This window comes from Mustela erminea, chromosome 4, assembly GCF_009829155.1.
Source record: "Mustela erminea isolate mMusErm1 chromosome 4, mMusErm1.Pri, whole genome shotgun sequence".
Classification (NCBI taxonomy): Eukaryota; Metazoa; Chordata; class Mammalia; order Carnivora; family Mustelidae; genus Mustela; species Mustela erminea.
This window is the reverse complement of record NC_045617.1, coordinates 98,762,352-98,782,145: the sequence shown is the minus strand read 5'-3', so window position 1 is coordinate 98,782,145 and position 19,794 is coordinate 98,762,352. Positions and strand designations below refer to the sequence as shown.

The following is a 19,794-nucleotide window of genomic DNA, read 5'->3' as shown; positions in this document are numbered from 1 at the left end:
TAGGGCCGACTATGTAGCCGGGAATGAGCTGGTTCTTAAGGCACATAGATGGAAAGCTATAATTCTTGCCTCTTAGGTCCTTAAAGTCTACCCCAAGCCTAAGTTCTACCCAATCTAAATATAGCTTTGGTCTTGAACATATCTCCCATGTGGAAGTAGAATCCCTTTGGGACCCCTTTACTATGGTATTAACTTGGGCACCAATGTAAAAATGGAATGGTATGGATTCCTGTCTATAGATCCACCCACCCATCCATTCTTCCATTCCATGTACTCATCCACTCCTCCATTCTATTCGCCCATCTATCTATCTACCTACCTACCTATAAATCTATCTATCCATCCACTCATGTAGGGAACAAAATGCTACCTACATCTAACCATCCACCCATCCACCTTTCCATTCATCCATCTGTCCACCCGTCAATCCATCCTTCCATCCATCCATCCATCCATCCATCCATCCATCCAACCATCATCCTTTCAAGCATGCAGGAGGTCAATTATTAGCTCAGTGGGAATCAAGGATCACCTAAACAATTATTGGGGTAAGGAGCTATGCAACGACAGACCCCAATAGTTGTGTGTAGTGTCCATGCTTAACAATTCACAAGTGAATGGTTTCTGAACCCTGCGCTGCGATCTGAAAAAGGGACGGGGTGAATTTCAAGGGTTGTTTGCAAAGGTTTATTGGGAATTGGCTAGATTTAAACAAGATAGTGTCTATATTTCTAGGAATCTGGAGAGTCTAATCTAATCTAAAAAGTCTAGAAAGTCTAGTCTAGGAAAGTGTAGGAGAGAGAGGTTCAGGGAAGGCAGTGGTTCATGCCCATCTTTCCAGGCAATTCTTGCTATTGAGCTTGTCTTCAGTGTGATGGCTCCCTGCATCACAAAGGTCACTCTAACAATTACTGCTTTCTCCCTAAACATGAAAACACTAAGGATGAGGATTTTTGTGGGCAGCTTAAGTTCCCAATATAGTTTCAATTGAACCATAGCCCCCTAAGTTGGAGAAGTCAGTGCAAATCAAGGTCTGAAATTATTCTCATGTTTCCCAAATGTTGTATTCCAGTGTTTTTTTTTTCTGTTGTGGGAATTTTGACTGAAATTTACACTTTTCTAATGTCAACTTGAGTTGTGACTCTTTTTAAAAAATGCTCCCTTCTTCCCATATGTCAGGTGGCACATTCTTTAGTCTTCTGGAATTAATCTGTCTCTAGCTGAATGAGAGCTGGAAAGAGGAAATAGGGGGCAGTGGTTAGAGCCCTGCACGGTCAGGAGTCCTGGTTCCCACGACTTGCTCTGCCACTGAGTCACTAGCTGACACTGGATAAGTGACTCGGTTTTTGTAAGTTATTGCCTGTCTGCTAAAGAAGGGCAGGCAAGGCCTGCAGAGACAGTGCTGGGGGCACTGGGCTAGGAGGGGAGAGGCTCTTGTCTTTGCCCCAACTCACCAAATCCTTATTAACCTTGGCAAGTTTTTGGGCCTTCGAACTTACTTGGTCTCTAAAAGGAAGGGAGTGGAAACATAATTTTTACAGTAGTTTCTAGTACCTGGATCTTAATTCCACTCACTCTTATATTTAGCATATTGAATGCCTGGAGCTGATCATTTTTAACTCTCTGCTCCTCAACATGAATACAAAATTCACAAATAATCACGACCAGTGACATGCAACAAATAATAATAATGGCAGGTTGCATTGTTTCACTGTTTTAAATTTTAAGCACATATAAAAGCTGCACATGGTCACACAGAATGACAGAATTGAAGCCACACATACTCTTTCTTCGACTCTAAAATCACTGTGCTAGAATTGTTTCCTTTTTTTTTTTTTTTAAAGATTTTATTTATTTATCCGACAGAGAGAGATCACAAGCAGGCAGAGAGAGAGGAGGAAGCAGGCTCCCCGCTGAGCAGAGAGATGGACGTGGGGCTTGATCCCAGGACCCCGAGATCACGACCTGAGCTGAAGGCAGCGGCCCAACCCACTGAGCCACCCAGGCGCCCCACTAGAATTGTTTCCAATTTGTGGTTCAAATGCAAGCTTCCGAAGTACCCTTGGGCTGGGGACATGACTGGGCTGGAAACAAGCTCAAATGATTCCAGCTGGATATGAACTTACTCAAAACAAGCGCATACATCTGAGACCCCGTATATTAGGGGTCAACTGTATATGTGAGAGTTACTAGGATTGTATATATGAGAGTTACTAGGATTAACCCGCATGTGGAAAGCAATGTTTATTAAAAGTTAAATAATAAAAACGTGCTAAGTTGGAACTTACAGTTTTATTATTAAGACTCAACAACAGCTACAACAATTGCTTAGAACCTAGAACTGAAAGACTTGGGTGAGGTCCCATGTTTTTACGGATAACATTGTTTAGAATTGCTATAGTGATAATACAAAAAAGCCTACCCAATTTTTAGGCACTTTTGTCATTTATAAATTTTTTAAACTTTTGAAATAATTTTAGATTTAAAAGAGAATCGCAAAAAATGAGATAGAATTCATAAATCTTTTACCTAGCTTATAGAAGAGTGATACAGTTATTGAAACATGGAAATTAAAACTGGTACAATACTATTAACCAATCTACATGGTGAGCCTGGGTGGCTCAGCGGGTTAAGCCTCTGCCTTCGGCTTAGGTCATGATCTCAGGGTCCTGGGATCAAGCCCTGCATAGGGCTGTCTGCTCAGCAGGGACCTTGCTTCCCCCCTTCTCTCTTCCTGCCTCTCTGCTCACTTGTGATCTTTCTCTGCCAAATAAATAAATAAAATCTTAAAAAAAAAAAAAACAATCTACATGCTGTCTGGATTTTAGCAGTTTTCACTCATGTCCTTTTTCTGTTTCAGGGCTTTTAATCCAGGATACCACATTGCATTTAGAGGTTTATCATTGTTTTGGGGCGCCTGGGTGGCTCAGTGGTTTAAGCCGCTGCCTTCGGCTCAGGTCATGATCTCAGGGTCCTGGGATCGGGTCCCGCATCGGGCTCTCTGCTCGGCAGAGAGCCTGCTTCCCTCTCTCTCTCTCTGCCTGCCTCTCCGTCTACTTGTGATTTCTCTCTGTCAAATAAATAAATAAAAATCTTAAAAAAAAAAAAAAAAGAAAAAGAGGTTTATCATTGTTTTAAAATTCTTTTTTTTTTTTAAAGATTTTATTTATTTATTTGACAGAGAGGGGCCCATTGAGAGAGGGAACACAAGCAGGGGGAGTGCGGGAGAGGGAGAAGCAGGATTCCTGCCGAGCAGAGGGCCTGATGCGGGGCTCCATGCAGGGCTCAATCCCAGGACACTGGAATCATAACCTGAGCTGAAGGCAGATGCTTAACAACTGAGCCACCCAGGGGCCCCTGTTTTAAAATTCTTTATAAAGCAACTCCTTAGTGCTTGCTGCCGGGGATGACTGCTTCTACAGCTCTGCCCTTCGTATACCATGGATTCCACTAAACTGCTGTGATACTACTGGGGGCAAGACGATCTGGTGGCCGTGAAGCCTCATTCTTTGGCGAAAAGGTGGTATGGAGTCTGCTATCATATGCTGGGCTACCAGAGCACAGACCACCCACTGTGTCAGGTTGGAGATCCTTCAGCCAGACCCTCCAACAGTAACTGTTAGGGATAGGACATTGGCAAGGTTCATGTTCCTTCTGTAAGAAATCAGAAAGCAAGGACGGTTTGGGGCAAGAATGCAGTGTGTCCTGTGAGGCAAAGATGTGAAAATATATAGAATAAGAAACCCTGAAAAAAATCACTGTGCAGATCCTCCTCGATGCCTGTTCCACACCCATTCTCCCCTTTTCTCTGGCAATCAGAATTTTTATTTTATTCAAGTAAGGGGTAGCCAGGATCTTCAAAGGAGGTGTGAAATCTCTGCAAGCTCTCTGAGGATGTCTCCCTGGTGAGGTTAATCCAATTATGTCAATTCCATTGACCTTGCCAGTGGCTGGTTTAGGAATGGGCACGGGATGCATTACTGGCCAGTGAAGCATTAGGAGAAATCTGAGGTTTCTGGGAAAGTTTTCTTCACTCTTCAAAAGGCCCTTCTCCCCCTTGTCTGAATTTTGGGTCTTGTTGTATGAAGGAATGCATACAGAATACCTAGAGCTGTTGCACCCACTTTGTAACCATGAGGGACAAGTTTGAGACAAAAGCAAACACAGAGTGGCAAAGTGGGAAGATAGTGAGATCCTAGTTTTCGATGAATCATTTACTTCTGGGAATGAACTAACTCAGGACTTCTTGTTATGTGAGAAAATACATTTTCCATTTATTGGGGATGATGGTTACCTTTATACCAGCCTAGGCAACAGCACCTCTTATTCAATCATTCATTCAACCAACACTTAATGAGAATATGCCATATGGGATTCTTGTGCTTGGTGCTATTAGAAAAGAGAGCAAATGGCTAGATTCCTGCCCTGAAGGGTGACACTATTCAAAGGCAGGGTGGGGAGTGATAAAACTCATAGACAAATACACTATAGGAGAACGTGCTGCTACCTGAGAGGTATGTACACAGTATGATGCCCATGCTTCCAGCCCCATGCCCTGAAGATAGCTTCAAGAGGAAAGCACGGTCTTTATCTTTTTTTTTTTTTTTTAAGATTTTATTTATTTATTTGACAGAGAGAGAGATCACAAGTAGGCAGAGAGGCAGGCAGAGAGAGAGGGGGAAGCAGGCTCCCCGCTGAGCAGAGAGCCCGATGGGGGGCTCGATCCCAGGGTCCTGAGATCATGACCTGAGCCGAAGGCAGAAGCTTAACGCACTGAGCCACCCAGGCGCCCCAGCACTGTCTTTATCTTGAGGGCTGGTTACCATTTTGGCAAAGGGACATGGAACAAAGGCCTTGTGAGGGGAACAAAAACATGAAGATTGGAAGCTACATGATCTGTTCTGGAGAGAGGGGCTACTCCAATTTAGTTAAGAGTTGGTGTGGCAGAATTAGCAGCAGCCGTGAGGGGTCAGGTGGCGAGACAGACCATATGGCCCTGATCAGTGCCATGCTTTAGGAAGCCCGAAATGCTGCGGGGTGGTCTAGCAAAGGGAACCCTGTGCTGACCTGCTGGTCTGAGTCCTGGTTCAGCTACCCACTAATTATGTGGCCCTTGGTCATTCATGTGTCTCAGAAGAGCGACAACAGGGGTTGGTAATAACCATCTTGCCTTCCTCACAGGGCTACTGTAAAGTGCAATAGAAACATGACAGATAATTATTTCCTCCACCTCCAGATGTAACTATATATTCACCCATTCTTAGGTCCTTGCCCCAGCCTGAGTTTTCCTTCTTCCGCTTATGGTTGGAGCTGTTCTTGATTTTTTCAATGATCTCTAGTATTATTTCGAGGATTTTCAGTTCTGCCCTTTCTCTCTTGTTTCTTCTCCAAACACGCTCCAATCTCAAAAAAATATGTAATTTAAAGATCCTGCCTTATATCCTCTCTATCCCCCAAGACACTATCAATTTCCCTTTTCCTCACCAAACTTCTCAAAAGAATAGACTACTCTCTCACCTCCTTTTCTCACCTTCTACCCACAGTGAAGCCCACTCCAGTGTCCATTTAAAAACGGCTCTAAAAAAAAAAAAAAAGATGCTCTCAAATTCTGTAATGACTGCATCGAGGGGCTTCATTTTATTTGCATCCTGCCCGATTTACCCTAGCCTTGTGAAATGCCTGTGTCCTGGCTTCTGGCACCCCGCACTTTCCCTTTTCTTCTCCTCCCTTTAGGATGCTGCTGCCCTCAGGCTTTTTCTCACTCAGCACACTCTCCAGGGATCGCTTACTTCCAACCTCTCGGCTTCAACAGTCCCATTGCAGATGAACCACAAACACCTTTAATTCTGGGTTTCCCTCCCTAACTCCAGTCCAACAACCATTTTTACCTGAGCTGTCAAAGTGGCGATTTGGATGTCCCGTGACTCCTCAAGCCCAGCTTATTCAAAGGTGAGGCCACTTTCTCCTCTTATGCCTGCTCTTTCTCAGCTGTTCCACAAAAATTTTAAATTATTTTTTATTTTAAAAAATATTATATTTATTTATTTGACAAAGAGAGAGAGAGAGAGAGCGAGCTCACAAGCAGCGGGGAGAGGAAGAGGAAGAGGGAGAAGCAAGCAGGGAGCCCGATGTGGGACTCAATCCCAGGACCATGGGATCATGACCTGAGCGGAAGGCAGCGCTTAACTGACGGCAGCACCCAGGCACCGCCACATAGTTTTTTTTAATGACGCCACCATCATTTATGTCATCCCAGCTTTAAGTTTTGATTCCTTTCACTTCTGTAGATCTTATATTAAAGCAGTCCCAAATCCGGTCAAAAGTTCAGATGGGACGGCAGTCGGCTCGACTGCGGTCGTAAAGACTTGACGAGGGCTACAAGATCTTTCCAAGGTGGCAAGCCTGGCAAATTAGTGCTGGCTGTTGGCAGGAGGCCTTGGTTCTTGGCCACATGGACCTCTCCATAAAGCTGCTTGAGTATCTTCACAATGGGGAAGTCGGCTTCCCCTGGAACAAGTGATCTAAGACAGAAAGGGGGAAACAAAAATATCTTTCACGACCTAGTCTTGGGAGTCACACACCATCACTTATGCCATATTCTATTTGTTAGAAGTGATCTGCCAAGTCCAGCCCACATTCGAGAGGAGGGATCAATTGCCACTGCTTGAAGGGAGTATCAAAGAATCTGAGGACATATTTTAAAACCACCACACATGGATTGTCTTATGTTTCATCCCTGGTAACTAGAGCAGCATTTGGCACTTAGTAGGTGCTCAAAAGATGTTTCTGATGGAATGGTGTATTAAAGGGGGGGATACTGGAGGCAGGGTATCTGTGGGTAATTAGTGTGGGCCAGGTGAAGAATGTTGGGTGGGGGGATTGTTGGGAGGTTGTTCTGAGGTGCTGAGATTCATAGGCTCCATGACCAATTGGATGAGGCGTTGGGAAGAGGTCTGTCTGGGGTTGAAGATGGTTTTGAAACTAGGACTTAGAGGGGTGCCTGGGTGGTTCAGTGGGTTAAGCCTCTGCCTGTGGCTCTGGTCATGATCCCAGGGTCCTGGATTAAGCCCTGCAGCGGAGAGCCTGCTTCCCTCTCTCTCTCTGCCTGCTGCTCTGCCTACTTGTGATCTCTGTGTGTGTGTGTGTGTGTCAAATAAGTAAATAAAATCTTAAAAACAAAAACCAAAAAACAAAACTAGGACTTAGAGATGGCTGGGATGGCTGAAGTAGGCACCTAGTGCTTCCTCCCTGGGGTTGCGAGGTAGTGAATACCAATCCATGCATCTAAGAACCCTTTGTCTAGTTGTTCAATTGCATTTGAAAGGATTCGGGGCTGGCAGTCACCAATATGAGCAATGTCTAAGCTATCTACTTTACATTTCTCACTTATAAACCTGGAGGTTATAATTCCTAACTATCTCCTGGGACTTTCAGCCTGAACACAGTATAAAGAAGTTGACAGTATTCCACTTTTTATAAGAAATTCCCACCACAATATCCTCTACAAATGATCATGGGGAAACATGAGCAAAGTGTTAGGTTGAACCATCTGAAATGCTGGTATTCTAGTTTTGACCTATGGAGAAACTGATTGCATAGGGTTCAACCTAATAGATGTGGCTGCAGTTTGAAAATAACACCTTTTCATAGATGAAAAATTAAGATGCTCTACAGTTCTTGATCTTTCTATTCCTCATGAGACTTGGGTTCAGCTGAAGAAAGGTCAGCCTTGAAGTTAAATGTTTAGTCGAACATAGGCATTACTTTTTCATTTCCTGCAGTCATACAAATTAAAGACCAAAGGTTGTATGCTAAGTACTGACAAGTGAAGAAACTTCAGATGTCAAATTTATCTAGGAAGTCAAGGCCTGTCTCAAGCACATTTTGTACACGTGCCATGTTTAAGAAATCGTATTTACTTAGAAGTGAAATAACTGTGGACCTAATGAAAAAGAAAATAGGAATTAAAGAGTTCTTTGTTCATTGTGCATTTTTTGCACATCTAGAAAGTGATTAGTTGGCTCCTTCACTACTGGTAGGAATGAATCCAATATTTGCCTATATAAATTAATTTATTAAAATTACATTTTGTCCTTTCCAGGAGTACTTTTAAAACTTAATATTAAATAGAAACTTTACATGAGACAGTGCCTTCTTTTTTTCTTCTTCCGTGTGTATTCTTCAGAGCAATTAATATTTGAGGCAGACTTTGGGTAAGACGTGTAGAACTAATTTATAGTAGCACAAGTGTCTCAGAAGTTAGCAGAACTGCACCCATTCATCCACTCCCCTCATTGGAAAACAGGCCACCCCAGGGCAGGTTTTTTTGTTTGTTTGTTTGTTGCATTATTCCCAGCAATCCGAACCGTGCCTAGGTCACTGCCAGCTCTCAATAAACACTTGGTTGACTTGATTCATTGATCATCCGTGCCTGGCGCTGCGGCCAGCGGGAAGGCCCGCCGCAGCCCTCCTCTCTCCACCGAACCTGCGCGGCTCTCGGCCCCTCAAGGAGCATACGGCTACCCGGCCCACCCCGTTCGGCCCGGCCGCGGCCTCCCCGGCCCTTCCCTTCCCGCGGAGGAAGAAGCGAGCGCCGAGAAGTGGGAAACCCAGGCCCACTTCCTGTCCCGGCAAGGCCGGGCGTCAGCGCCCCCCGCGGCCTGCTCCCTGGGCGCGGCAGGCGGCCGGGCCACAGCGGCGAGAATGCGGCGGGGCGCGGCGGCGGCGGGACTCGGCGGCGGCTGCGGCGGCGGGCCAGGGGACCCGGGTTAAGGGACCCGGGCCGCGCTCACCGCCCCGCGCGCCGGCCCCGCCCCCTGCGCGTCCCGGCGGCCAGAGGGTTAAGCGCGCGGGGGGCGGGGCCGCAGCGAGGCCGGCGCGCGGAGTGCGGGCCGCGGGTGGGGAGGGGGCTGCGGCCGGGGGCGGTTCCGGGCGGCGGGGGCGGGGGCGGGCGGAGGAAGGGGGCGGGCCCCAGAAGTTGTTGGGCTCTAGGCCGGCGGGCGGGAGGGCGAGCGGGGCAGCGGGCCGGCGGGCGGACCGGGCCGGGGCTGGAGAAGTTTGCGCGGCGGCTCGAGAGCGCAGGGTGCGGGCCCCGCCGGCCGCTGCGCGCCCGCTGCCATGGCTTTCCGCAGGAGGACGAAAAGTTACCCGCTCTTCAGCCAGGAGTTCGTCATCCACAACCATGCGGACATCGGCTTCTGCTTGGTGCTCTGCGTCCTCATCGGGCTTATGTTCGAGGTGAGCGAAACTGGGGAGGGGGTGCCCCCTCTTGTGCGTCGCCCGGCGTAGCCCTGCAGGTCCCGCGGGTCCCCGTCAGAGCCGGGGCGCCTGGCTGCCATGTACGCTCTCCGCACCCCGGCTTTGTGCACTCTGCGCCCCCTTGGCCTCCTGGTCAGCCCGGACGCCACCCCTCAGCTCTGCGCCCTGCCAGCCTTGCCCTGCTCTGCCGCCCCCTTGAGCACCCACCCTATCCTGCAGCGCTCTCTGCAGCCCTGGATCCTAAGCCTGGCCTTGAATCAACCGCAGCGCTGCCACCCTGGCCCGACGAGTGGGGTTTCCTTTCTGGTGTCCTGGAGTCAAGCCCGGAGACTCCCAGACCCGCGGTCATTGCACAATTCCCCCTCTCAGGCGGTGGCCGCCAGCTAGCTCCCTCTGGCTTTTCCAGTGGGAGGGACCTTGACTCTTTTCCACGTCTCACCTGGTTTTCCAGCTCTCATGCATCCTCACGTCTGGGATATGCTCAGGGTGTTCACGTGTGGTCCTGGCCCCATCCCAGCAGTGCCCTTCTGCCATCCTCCTGCCCTTCCTCCCTTTTTTCGCCCTTGCCTAAGAGGCCAGGTTTCATATACCCTTTATTACTCTGTGGACTGTTCATTTAGATCCATCTATAGTGGACCCAGAACTTCTCCCCTGTTACAGGGGCAAGGAGAGGGACAGGGATAGTCTCTGTTTTTAGGGGAAAGGTGATTCTCTCAGAGCTATGGGGGGACAGGGGCTAGAGAGGTTGGGTCCTCACCAGGACAGCAGTGCCCTGGTGTGGGCCTCACCAAGCAGAGTTTTAATAAGGCCCCTGGGGGTCAGAATCCAAGGGAATGATTCTCTGCTCCGGAGAGGGAGAAAAATGTGATATCCAAAGTGGAAAGAACTGGAGGAAAGTGAGTATTGGGCTTGCTCTGGTATATCTTGTCTCAAGAGTGAGATTATGTGAGTGACACTCCCCTCACTCTCACGGATGATGTCCCCTCTGAGGCGTGCCTGGTCCTCCCTGCTGGCTTGTGTTGCTTATCTGTGTTCTTGGGCATGGGTTAGGAAGCTGTAACCATTTATAAACAGCCTTGGAATTGGAGGCTTCCCAGTGTGGCTAATTTCTCCTTCTGGAGTCCTCTCTCTCTCAGTTCCCTGTCTCCCCTCTAAGGAGGACAGGGGTTCTACTTAGCCCGGAAGCTGTCCTCAGGCTGGGGACACTTTCATGGTGGCTAGTCAGGGTTGGATGTGTGAATGCACCCTTGGCTGGGCTTCGGAGTCTGTAGGAAACAAACCTGGGACCAGGATTGGGGTCTGCTGTCCAGATTTTGCTAGCGCTCCTCCACTTCTGTCCCTCCGTCCTTCATTCCCCCACCCCACAGCTCTCATGGTATATTCACCCTGACTCTGTCAAGCCAGGGTCGTCCCCGGGTCCCGTCTGCTCTGTCACTAGTCAGACTGCGGAGCTGACCCGCAGCCTCAGTTTCCCCTTGGCTAAAGAGGTTAGTAAAACCTGTCTTCCTCACAAGGTTATTGAAAAGTTTAACTGAGATCATGTAAGCAATAAAATAAGAGCCCAAACAGAAGGTACAGATGTGAAAACATGTCGCTTGCTGCTGAGACCCTGTACTGTTGATCGTAGTACTAGCTTAATGAAACAAGAATTTTGTTTGGTGGCAGCCCATACCCTCAGTATCTGTTTGCTGTCCTCTGTTCTTAAGAGGCCTCCCAGCGCCGTGTCACCAGTCTTGGAGGGTGTGGTTGGAAAGACACACGTGACAGCTGTAGCCCTCAGAGCCACGGGCCCTTCGGCCAGCGGGGTCTCTTGCATACTTGCGCCTCTGCTGCATTGCAGGCAATTGCTAAGGTTCGTAGCTCTGTGGGTTTTATCTTTGCTTAAAAGAGATGCGTAGGGTTTGAGGTCGGTACCTCCTTCCCTGTCCTGCCTTCAATCTTGTGGAAAGTCCAATGCATGAAACCTGGAACTTTGTGGCAGTTGAAAAGTGCTAGGAGCCCTACCTACCTGCCAGAAGAGAAAGGTCCAGGATGGAGGACGTAACAGAAAAGCCCCCCCGCCCCCCCACAACCCCCGTCTTGGGATTGGCCTGGAGAGTATGGAAAGGGCCCTGGCAGAAATGCACTGCCGACTAACTCCCTCTTCCCACCACCCTCTGTCTGCCAAATCTTAGACCAGCAGCCGTTGGCTTTACAGCGCTGGGCACCTTTTCTAGAAGGTGCGTCTGAGGTCTGTTGTGGAATTGTCCATGTATGCTCATATGTGAGGACAGCGCAGGACTTACTAGATCTCACTTAGGGTCTTCTGGGTTCTCCCCTGGAGGTGTGGTATATGTAGGGATGCGTATGGTGGGGGAGGGGCAGTCCAGCACTTAACCACCTTTTTCCTAGAAGTGAGAACGGAAGGGGGTGGAAAGGGAAGGGGAGATAGGGAGAGAGGATGTTAGGCTCCGGGTTTCTAATTTGGGCAGAGCTAGAGTTCCTTCATTCAGGAGCTGAGTCAGGAAAACACAGTTATGATTCTTCCCACAAGGAGTGACTCTCCTGGCCGTTCCTTCCTCTGGGATCCTCTGCCCAGCCTCTGCCAATGAGCTGGACCCCTCTGCCTCCACCCCGGGCAGCCACAGCCCCTGGCATCCTGGCTGGTGGATCCTCCCCAACTCACCCTCAGCTTGCCAGCATTTAGGGGAGGCCTTCATTCCCCACGCCCTAGGACCCTAGAAGATGAGGACTCCAGATTTCTTCCCTGGGAATCGCTTCCTTGGGGATCACTTCCTTTGGGGAACACACATGAAAGTGCCCCTCCCTCCTCCTTCTTGGGCTGTCCTAAAATTCCTTCTTTGATTTCCAGGGCTGGGGACGGGGGGGGGGGGGGGGGGGGGCAGGTTCTTCCCCCTGCACCCAGGTTTTCTTTCCATTCCGCAGAGCTGTTTGGAATAGAGCTGTTCTGTGCAGTCACAGCACTTGGCTAAAAAATGTCAGGAATGTGGAGCTTTATTTTCCCCCTCCTTCCCTTCCAGCTTTCTCTTTCTTAACTCTGCTTTCGGGGGAGTTGGTGCAAATGGGAGTTTTCTACCCAGTGGTTTGGTTCTTTGGTCCTGGTGGCGGTGGAGTCAGGCCTTCAGGGTGTGGGCGGCCCGCCCCGGGGGTGTGTGCTTGCGTCAGATCGGAGCAACCTTCCCCTCCCCTTTCCCTTTGCTTTCCCGTGGCCTGTTCCGTGCCACGTTTCAAACTGAAACAGGCAGGGGAAGAGGAAAACTTTCTCATTAGTGAATGGAGAATGAGAAGAAGGCTGGCCGGGGGGTGGGGGGCATGCATCGAACAGAGAGGAAGCAGTTATACATTACCTCTAAAATGTCATTTTGAAACAGAAACTTTTTTGTTAGTTTTAAAGCCCGTTTGCAGGCTCTGCCGGCTCTGTGACAAGGAAATATTTCTACAGTCATTTGTAGATGCGGTTCCCAGTTTGGTCTGCCATGACTTAAGGGTTCAGACCCCAGAGCTCTTTTCCACTGGTGGCTGGTTTTGCTGCTTTCAGGGGTAGCTGCGATAGGGCTGCCTTCTTCCCTCTTCTGACACCGTGATTGACTTGTCAGGATGACACGTGAGCTGCGTATACAGTGGGAGTCCTGTTAGTGCATGGGCTCCGTGGCACGGGTTCAGATCCTCCCAGACATACGGATCGGTGTTGTAACCCGAAGTCAGGTGCCTATCCCGTCCGCTAGCCTCAGGAAACAGTTCTGCTTCTGTTGTGCTTCTGTGAAGGAGACGCAGGTAAATGGCACCGGCCTGTGTCTGCGAACATCGGTTATTTCTTTGACTGTACCTTCCAGTGCACTTTTGAAGACGTTTCTCCACCAGTTTTTATAGCTTTTGACTTTATGCACTATACTGTCTAGGCTCTGACGTCGACGACCTTCAGTGGTGGTCTAGAGAAATGAGTCCAGGGAAACCGAGAAGGGTTACTCACTCTCTTGGGTGCCCTTGTTCTGTGGTTGGATTTCACTCATTGATCTGAGCAACAGAACAGAATTTGGGAGCTAGTTCTTCTCCTGGTCAAGCCTCACATTTAAGCTTCGCCTATGGGACCTAATGGCCCATCAGCCATCCCTGTGTCTTCCCTTGGCCAAAATGTGATATCCAGAAAGGTGGCGTTGATCATTTTGTGAGTTTTAGACCCTATTTCAGGATGAAGACTGAGACCTGTAAAAAGGCCTGGCACTGTGCCCGGCCCACGAGCTCTTGATCGATGGCCTCAGTGACAACGACCATGCCGATCGCTGCCCTCCTTGGCTCCATTGCTGGTCTTACCAGCACACCTTCCACCATCATACTGACTCGTGGCCCACTGGGGCCACGTTTCATTTTAGGAGTAACATGTGTTGCCGTGAGACCTTGCCCTCGTGATTTCCAGTGCTGGCCATTTGCTCACCAAAGGGGATTTCTGCTCTACCCTGGGTCCCTCTTTTCCCCAGGTCACCTGGGGGATGGCCACTCTTGGGAGAACATCTGTTTTCTCTGTGACATCCAGTGCATTAGAACAAGGGCTGTGGGTCGCTGGGCAGCCTCTGTCAGCCGTACGCAGGAGTCAGAACCGTGAGGGGACCGCGCTGCACGCTAAGTGGGTGCCACTTTTCTCTTGCTTGCTCTGTTTTGTGAGCCCTCCCTTGCTGCTTTCTCGGGGGCACTGTCCGGACCAGTCACAACAGAGCTCCTCAGTCCTGACTGTTTGTAGAGTACATGTGTTGCTATGGTGAAAACTTCACTCTGGCAGGCATGAGCTCCCTTTTGATCTGCTTCATCGTGGGCAGGGGCCCCAGAAATCACTCCGTCGCAGAGCTGATGTGCCTCCTGTTCCCACCCTGGTAAACGATGAAGCCAGAGGGTTGATAAGACCGGATTAGAGTTCCCAAAGACAGAAGTGCTTTCTAATCAGCGAGAGCGCTCTTAGCAGGCTTCAGTGGGAAACTGCCTGATGCTATCTCTTCACCTTTTCATCCAGCGCCCTGTATCTGGTATCCACTGGTACCTAATGGTTAAAGGAAGGAGGGGGGTGGGGAAAGGAGGAAAAGAAAACAGTAAAACTACTAACATGGCTCCTAACATAGCCCTTCTTATTTCACGGGCCGACCTTTATCTTTTACACAGTCCCTTGCTCTGCCTTGATTTCCCTCTGCTGTCTCAAGTGCCCCACAGTGGAGGAGAGCCCAACCCAACCTTGTCACAGCTGGTTGGCGTTTCGAGTTTACGGCATGGTTTGAAGAGCTTTGCAGGCAGCTCTTCTGGCCCGTGTGGGTTCACACAGTGTTCCTTGCTTTTCAGCAGAGGAAGTGGAGCCAGATTGTGAGTGGGGGGGCGGATCTGAGGGCCCCCGAAGCCCTCTGGTGAGTTTGCGGGAGCCCAGGGTTAGGTGAGGCTCTGCTCCGTGGCTCTCCGCCCGAGCCACGTTGCCTCTTGACGGCTTCCCTCATGTGTCTTGAGGGGTTGGCAGCCCTTTCCCTCTGTGAAATGCTTTACTAGCCTCACCCTGTAATCTGGATGGTTTATGGGGGTTGTCATACCCATCCAGAGCCTGGCTTCCAGAGGAGAGACTTGGCCAAGGACCATTCCCTCCGAGTTAGAGCTGGAGCCAGAATAAGAATTCAGCAACGTCTGGCTCACATTTAGAGCTCAGCCCTAATGCTTCCATGAACGGGGAGTCTGTGGAATGTAGCCACAGGCAGCTTTATTTTTCTTTGTCTGAGCGGAATCTGTTTATTACCTGGAAGTAATGTCTGCAAGTCGTTGTTCCACTCGGAGGTTTTTCTGCCTGGAACAGTCACTGAAATGTGCATCTCCCTGAGCAAGAGACTACCGAGAGGGACCCAAACTCCTGTATCCCACGTGAATATAGGCGAATGGGCGGGGGCTTTACCTGCCGTGAAAGTTACTGCCTGTCGTTAGCCCACATCTGGGTAAGCGGAGCTGCCTCCAGCTGTTCTATTTTCATTGCCCTTATCCTCAAGTTAATATTGTGGCCATAGCCCAAGGGCATATCTTTCTTCCACATGTCACGAGTTGAAGGGCTAGAGGGAAACCTAGAAGTCATCTACTGTTTATAGAAAAGGAAAATAAGACTCTCAGAGGTTGGGACAGTTGCCCAGGACAGTAGAGGGAATTTCTGGCAAATGTGGGGCTTGAACCTACATCTTCTGACTCAAGTGTAGGGAATTTTCTACACATTTGCCCCCTGGAATTCTCGATGCTGCCTTTGAATGCAAGGGTACATGAGGAAGCTTGAAATTGATACATCTTTGTTAAGTGTGCCACGTTGGTTAATTTGGCAGCTGTGTATTGAATTCCGGCCGTGTGCCTGCATTGAGCTCTGGGAATGCAGATGAAGAAGGTGGGGTCCTTGTCCTCAGAGAGGTCACCGCGTGGTAGCTTGAACCTGGTAAACTCTTTGTGGAGAGGCATCAGGCCTTGAACTTGATGTAAGTGGCAGGTGCAGCTTACAGACAGACTGTCGGGCCTCAACCTCAAACCACTGCTGTTGATGGAAGGGGGTGGTTTACTGAGCCCCAACATCCTGAGTGTGGTGTTGTCAGTCGTTAGAGGACAAGAACGGTGGTCATTTAGAAGCCTGTGACGCACAGCTGGTAGTCTTGTACTTTATAGCTTTGAGAATAAGTGAGCTGACCAAGGCTGTGTGTGTGTGTGTGTGTGTGTGTGTGTGTGTCCCTGCATGTGTGCACAGATGTGATTTCTAGTACTAGGAGGTCTTTATTTATTTTTTTAAAGACTTATTTATTTCCGGGGTGCCTGGGTGGCTCAGTGGGTTAAGATTTATTTATTTCATCGAGAGAGAGAGTGAGCAAAGTGCGAGCCGAGGCAGAGGCAGAGGGGGAGGGAGAATCTCTGGCAGCCTGTCTGCTAAGTGGGGAGCTTGATCCCAGGAGTCTGAGGTCTCCACCTGAGCCTCAAATCAGGAGTCGGATACTTAACCGACTGAGCCATCCAGACGCCCCAGGAGGTCTTTATTGATTGAGGTTAGGAGAACTCGTCCGTATGATTTCTTAAGATTTTTGCCATCAAACTCCAACATGATCTGAAATGTTCCTTTTGGGTTAATGGAGGTGATGATCATACCTGGCATAAGAAGGATATCATCCTCAGAACCTCAGATGCCCTGTCTTTGAAGTAGGGTGAGGATTTCTTAATAAAGCTCCTGAAGTTTGCAAAAGCAGGGTTTTTTTGTTTTTTGTTTTTTGGTAGGCTCTATGCCCAACATGGGGTTCGAACTCATGACCTGGAGGTCAAGAGTCACATGCTCTACTGGCTGAGCCAGCCAAGTCCCTCAGGGCAGAGTATTATTAATCACTTTGTTCCCTCATTTTTTATTATAAAGGTATAGGTTACAGAAATTTTTAAGAAGAGACTTTTTAGTGACCCACCACTATTAGGAAGATTTCATTGACTTTTGGGGAGGCAGAGAGCTGTGTCTACCTTGAGACAAAAGATAGAGATGTGATTTGCCTCTCCCTCCGCCTGCCCCCACACTTGCTTTGAAGAATGTCCGGGATCATCCTGGTTAGTCAGCAAGTGTTTACAGTCTGGTCTGTGCGCCTGTACAGTGTGGGATCTGGCGAAAGATAGCGTTGAGAGTTGGTGAGAATGTTGCCTTAAGGCTTAGGGGTGCCAGGGATGTATTACGGCTCCGTTCCTGAATGTGAAGAGCAGTCTGGGGGCTCCTAACCTGAAGGAGCGCTCCTGGGGCAAGCAGGCCTTCCCTCCAGCAATTCCTGGAGTCCTGCAGGAAATCACTGGGCTTGCTTCACAATGCCTGGTTTCCTGCTGAGAATTCCTTGGAACTTGGAGCAGAATTGAACTTTTCAGACCCAGTGCTTCTGGAGTTTAGAGCATGTGTCCTTTGTAGTCTGACTTTGCACTGGATCAACTTTTGGCCTCTTGGGCAAGGAATCACTTGTCTGTATGGATTTTGTGACTGTTGCCTTGAAGGTAGAAAGGAATGATTGATAGCTGTTTCTCTTTGTTGTGGTTGTTGTTTTAAGTTGCAGTTTGCTCTCTGGTTTGGTGCAAAGTGTGAACATGTGCTCCTCCTCCAGAGTCCTCGAGGCTTGAGTCCTGATCCAGACATGGAAGCATGTGTGGGCAAGGGCAGGGGACTAAGACCTGGTGGCCTGGATTCTTGTTGGGGCTTTGCCACTAAATGGCTATGTGGCCCATGCAAGCCCCTCGGCTCTCTGGGACCCCATTTGCTTGCTGGGGTGTCAACTGTTGTGTGGCTCGGTCATGCCATTTCCACGTGGTTACACAGAACAGGGCTGGGGAATGTGTATACGACTTAAGTTGCCAGTCAGAACTGGGTCCACATCTGGCAGGTGGCCACCAGCCACGTATGGCCATTCTGCTTCACCAACATGAAACGAAATGGAAAGTTCAGTTCCTGGGTCACACGGGCCACAGTTCACATCTCAGGAGCACAGACACAGATGGAGCATTTCCATCACCGCAGAGAGTTCGTTGGACTGTGCCGGGGCACAGGTTGCTTTCTGAGGGCTGGTTTCTATTTGTTTTTGTAGTCGTAAGCAGTATCTTGTGGTGTGGTTCTGTGGGGGAACCGTTAGAGGCCCCGGATCACTGTGGCTAAGGTCAGGGTTCTACCTCTGGATTTGCTCTGGTTTGTCACGTCCTCGTGTCCTCGCCGTGTCCTCTTGGTAAGCGGTTTCACCTCTTTGCTGTAGTTTACGCGTCAGTAAAAATATGCCCCAGAGTTGTTGGGAGGATTAGGAGCGTTGATATAAAATATGTCAGAAATGTTGATGTAAATACAGTGCTTGGAAGAAGGCCTGGCACAGGCTAAGTGCTCAGTACCTGCTACCTGTTGTTCTTACTGGGCTCGGACAGCCTTGGAGTGATACCTTGACTCTGCAGAAACCCCCTTTGTGGCTGCCTCCTCTGTTTGGAGCGTAGCTAAGAAGTAGGATGGCATGGGAAGGACGTGATGCAGGGGATGGGGGTCCTGGAGCGGCCCGGGGATGGCCCCAAACCCACGTCCTCACCCCACACCTGGACTAGTTGCTCGGGCTCTGACCCCTGCTCAAAGCCCACTGCACTTTTCACACTTTTTAAATGAAGCTTGGTTATCTGGTTTCCAAGATTATAGAAGAAAGAATGAGTTAAAAATGAGAGAAGTGGCTTGGGTAGCTGACAGCTGGGAGGACTGTCCATTAGTAAACACTTAGGAGTCATAAGAAATGAAAAGAGAAAAAGTCATGCATATTTGGCATCATGTAGTGTACATACACAAACAAGGTCTGTAGGTTTCAAGGTTACCAGGAGAGACTAGCGCACTGCAGGCTTGATCATAATGATTATCTGCAGAGAAAGTAAAAGCTCACAAACACCTTTCTTTTTTTAATTTTCACTTACTGATTTTTTAAAAAAGATTTATGTGTGTATTTATTTGAGAGAGAGAGGAGAGAGCACACAAGGAGGGAGGTGGGGTAGGGGGAGTGGGAGAAACAGAGCAAGGAGCCTGATGTGGGGCTTGATCCCCGGACCCTGAGATCATGACCTGGGCTGAAGGCAGACGCTTAATGACTGAGCCACCCAGGCACCCCTTTCACAAACATTTTTAGGAACATTACTATTCACAAGGATTAATGTTAAAGTTTCAATACCTAGAACTTTAGCAACAGGGAAAAGTTGGATACCCAGAATCATTCAGCCCCAGAAATTTCTGGCAAGCCACGTTTCTTTTTTTTATAGCCTGGAAATAGAAGGCCAAATTGGTCTGTTGTACAGTGTACATTCTTACCCACAAAATGTGGAAGAAACTTTTTTGACATTCTTCTCATCTAGCCTGGGAAATACCTTCATTCAACACTATTCAACCATCTGCCAGTCAGTTTTCTTCTTCTTTTAATCATTCAGTAAGTACACCTATTCCGTGCAGAATTCTGAAATCTGAAGTGGAAGCCAGCTAACATACTTGCTGACATGCCTTGCCCTCCTGTGGTCATTTTTGGAGCTCTGAAACAAAGAAAATGAGATGCTTGTCGGTCACTGTTTCTTGAGTTTCATGGGTCCAGACACTCTGGGCTGACAAACTGTGGCCTTGTCAGGTTGTCACAGGCCACCTCCCACACCTTCAGCCTGTAGCTGGAGCCAAGTGTAACTTGACCAATGTTGCTGGCTTCTCAGTCCCACCAGGTGAGTCGTTGCTCACGTGGCTCAATGGATGTGAATCTGGACTGAGCTGATTCTGATTTCTGGCCTTGTTTTTCTACAAACATTGATTAAAGAGAGCTTTTTTTGTGAGGCATCCTTCTGGATGCTAGGAACAGCGGGGAAGGACATGTTGCCCAGTTACAGGGAACCACTTTGCTATGTGGTAAGGGAGATAGATAAAAGGAAACAACTACAGTCTCTTGGTGATGAGCTTTCCAGTTGAGCTGCCATATTGGTTTCCCGTGTCTAGCCCACAGTGGTATTCACTAAGTACTGGTCTGCTGGAGGGGATGCTTGCCCAGG

At 48.9% G+C, this 19,794-nt stretch overlaps 1 protein-coding gene across 2 annotated transcripts in view; it reads left to right on the top strand.

The window, feature by feature from the left end:
• The first annotated feature begins 9,016 nt into the window (after positions 1-9,016).
• Positions 9,017-19,794, top strand: part of TRAM2 (translocation associated membrane protein 2) — an 80,217-nt gene continuing 69,439 nt past the window's right edge. For both annotated transcript variants that reach the window (XM_032340251.1, XM_032340250.1), the window contains exon 1: positions 9,017-9,237. In XM_032340251.1, the coding sequence (XP_032196142.1) occupies positions 9,118-9,237 (120 nt within the window). In that variant the 5' untranslated portion in view covers positions 9,017-9,117. The remainder of the gene's footprint in view (positions 9,238-19,794) is intronic.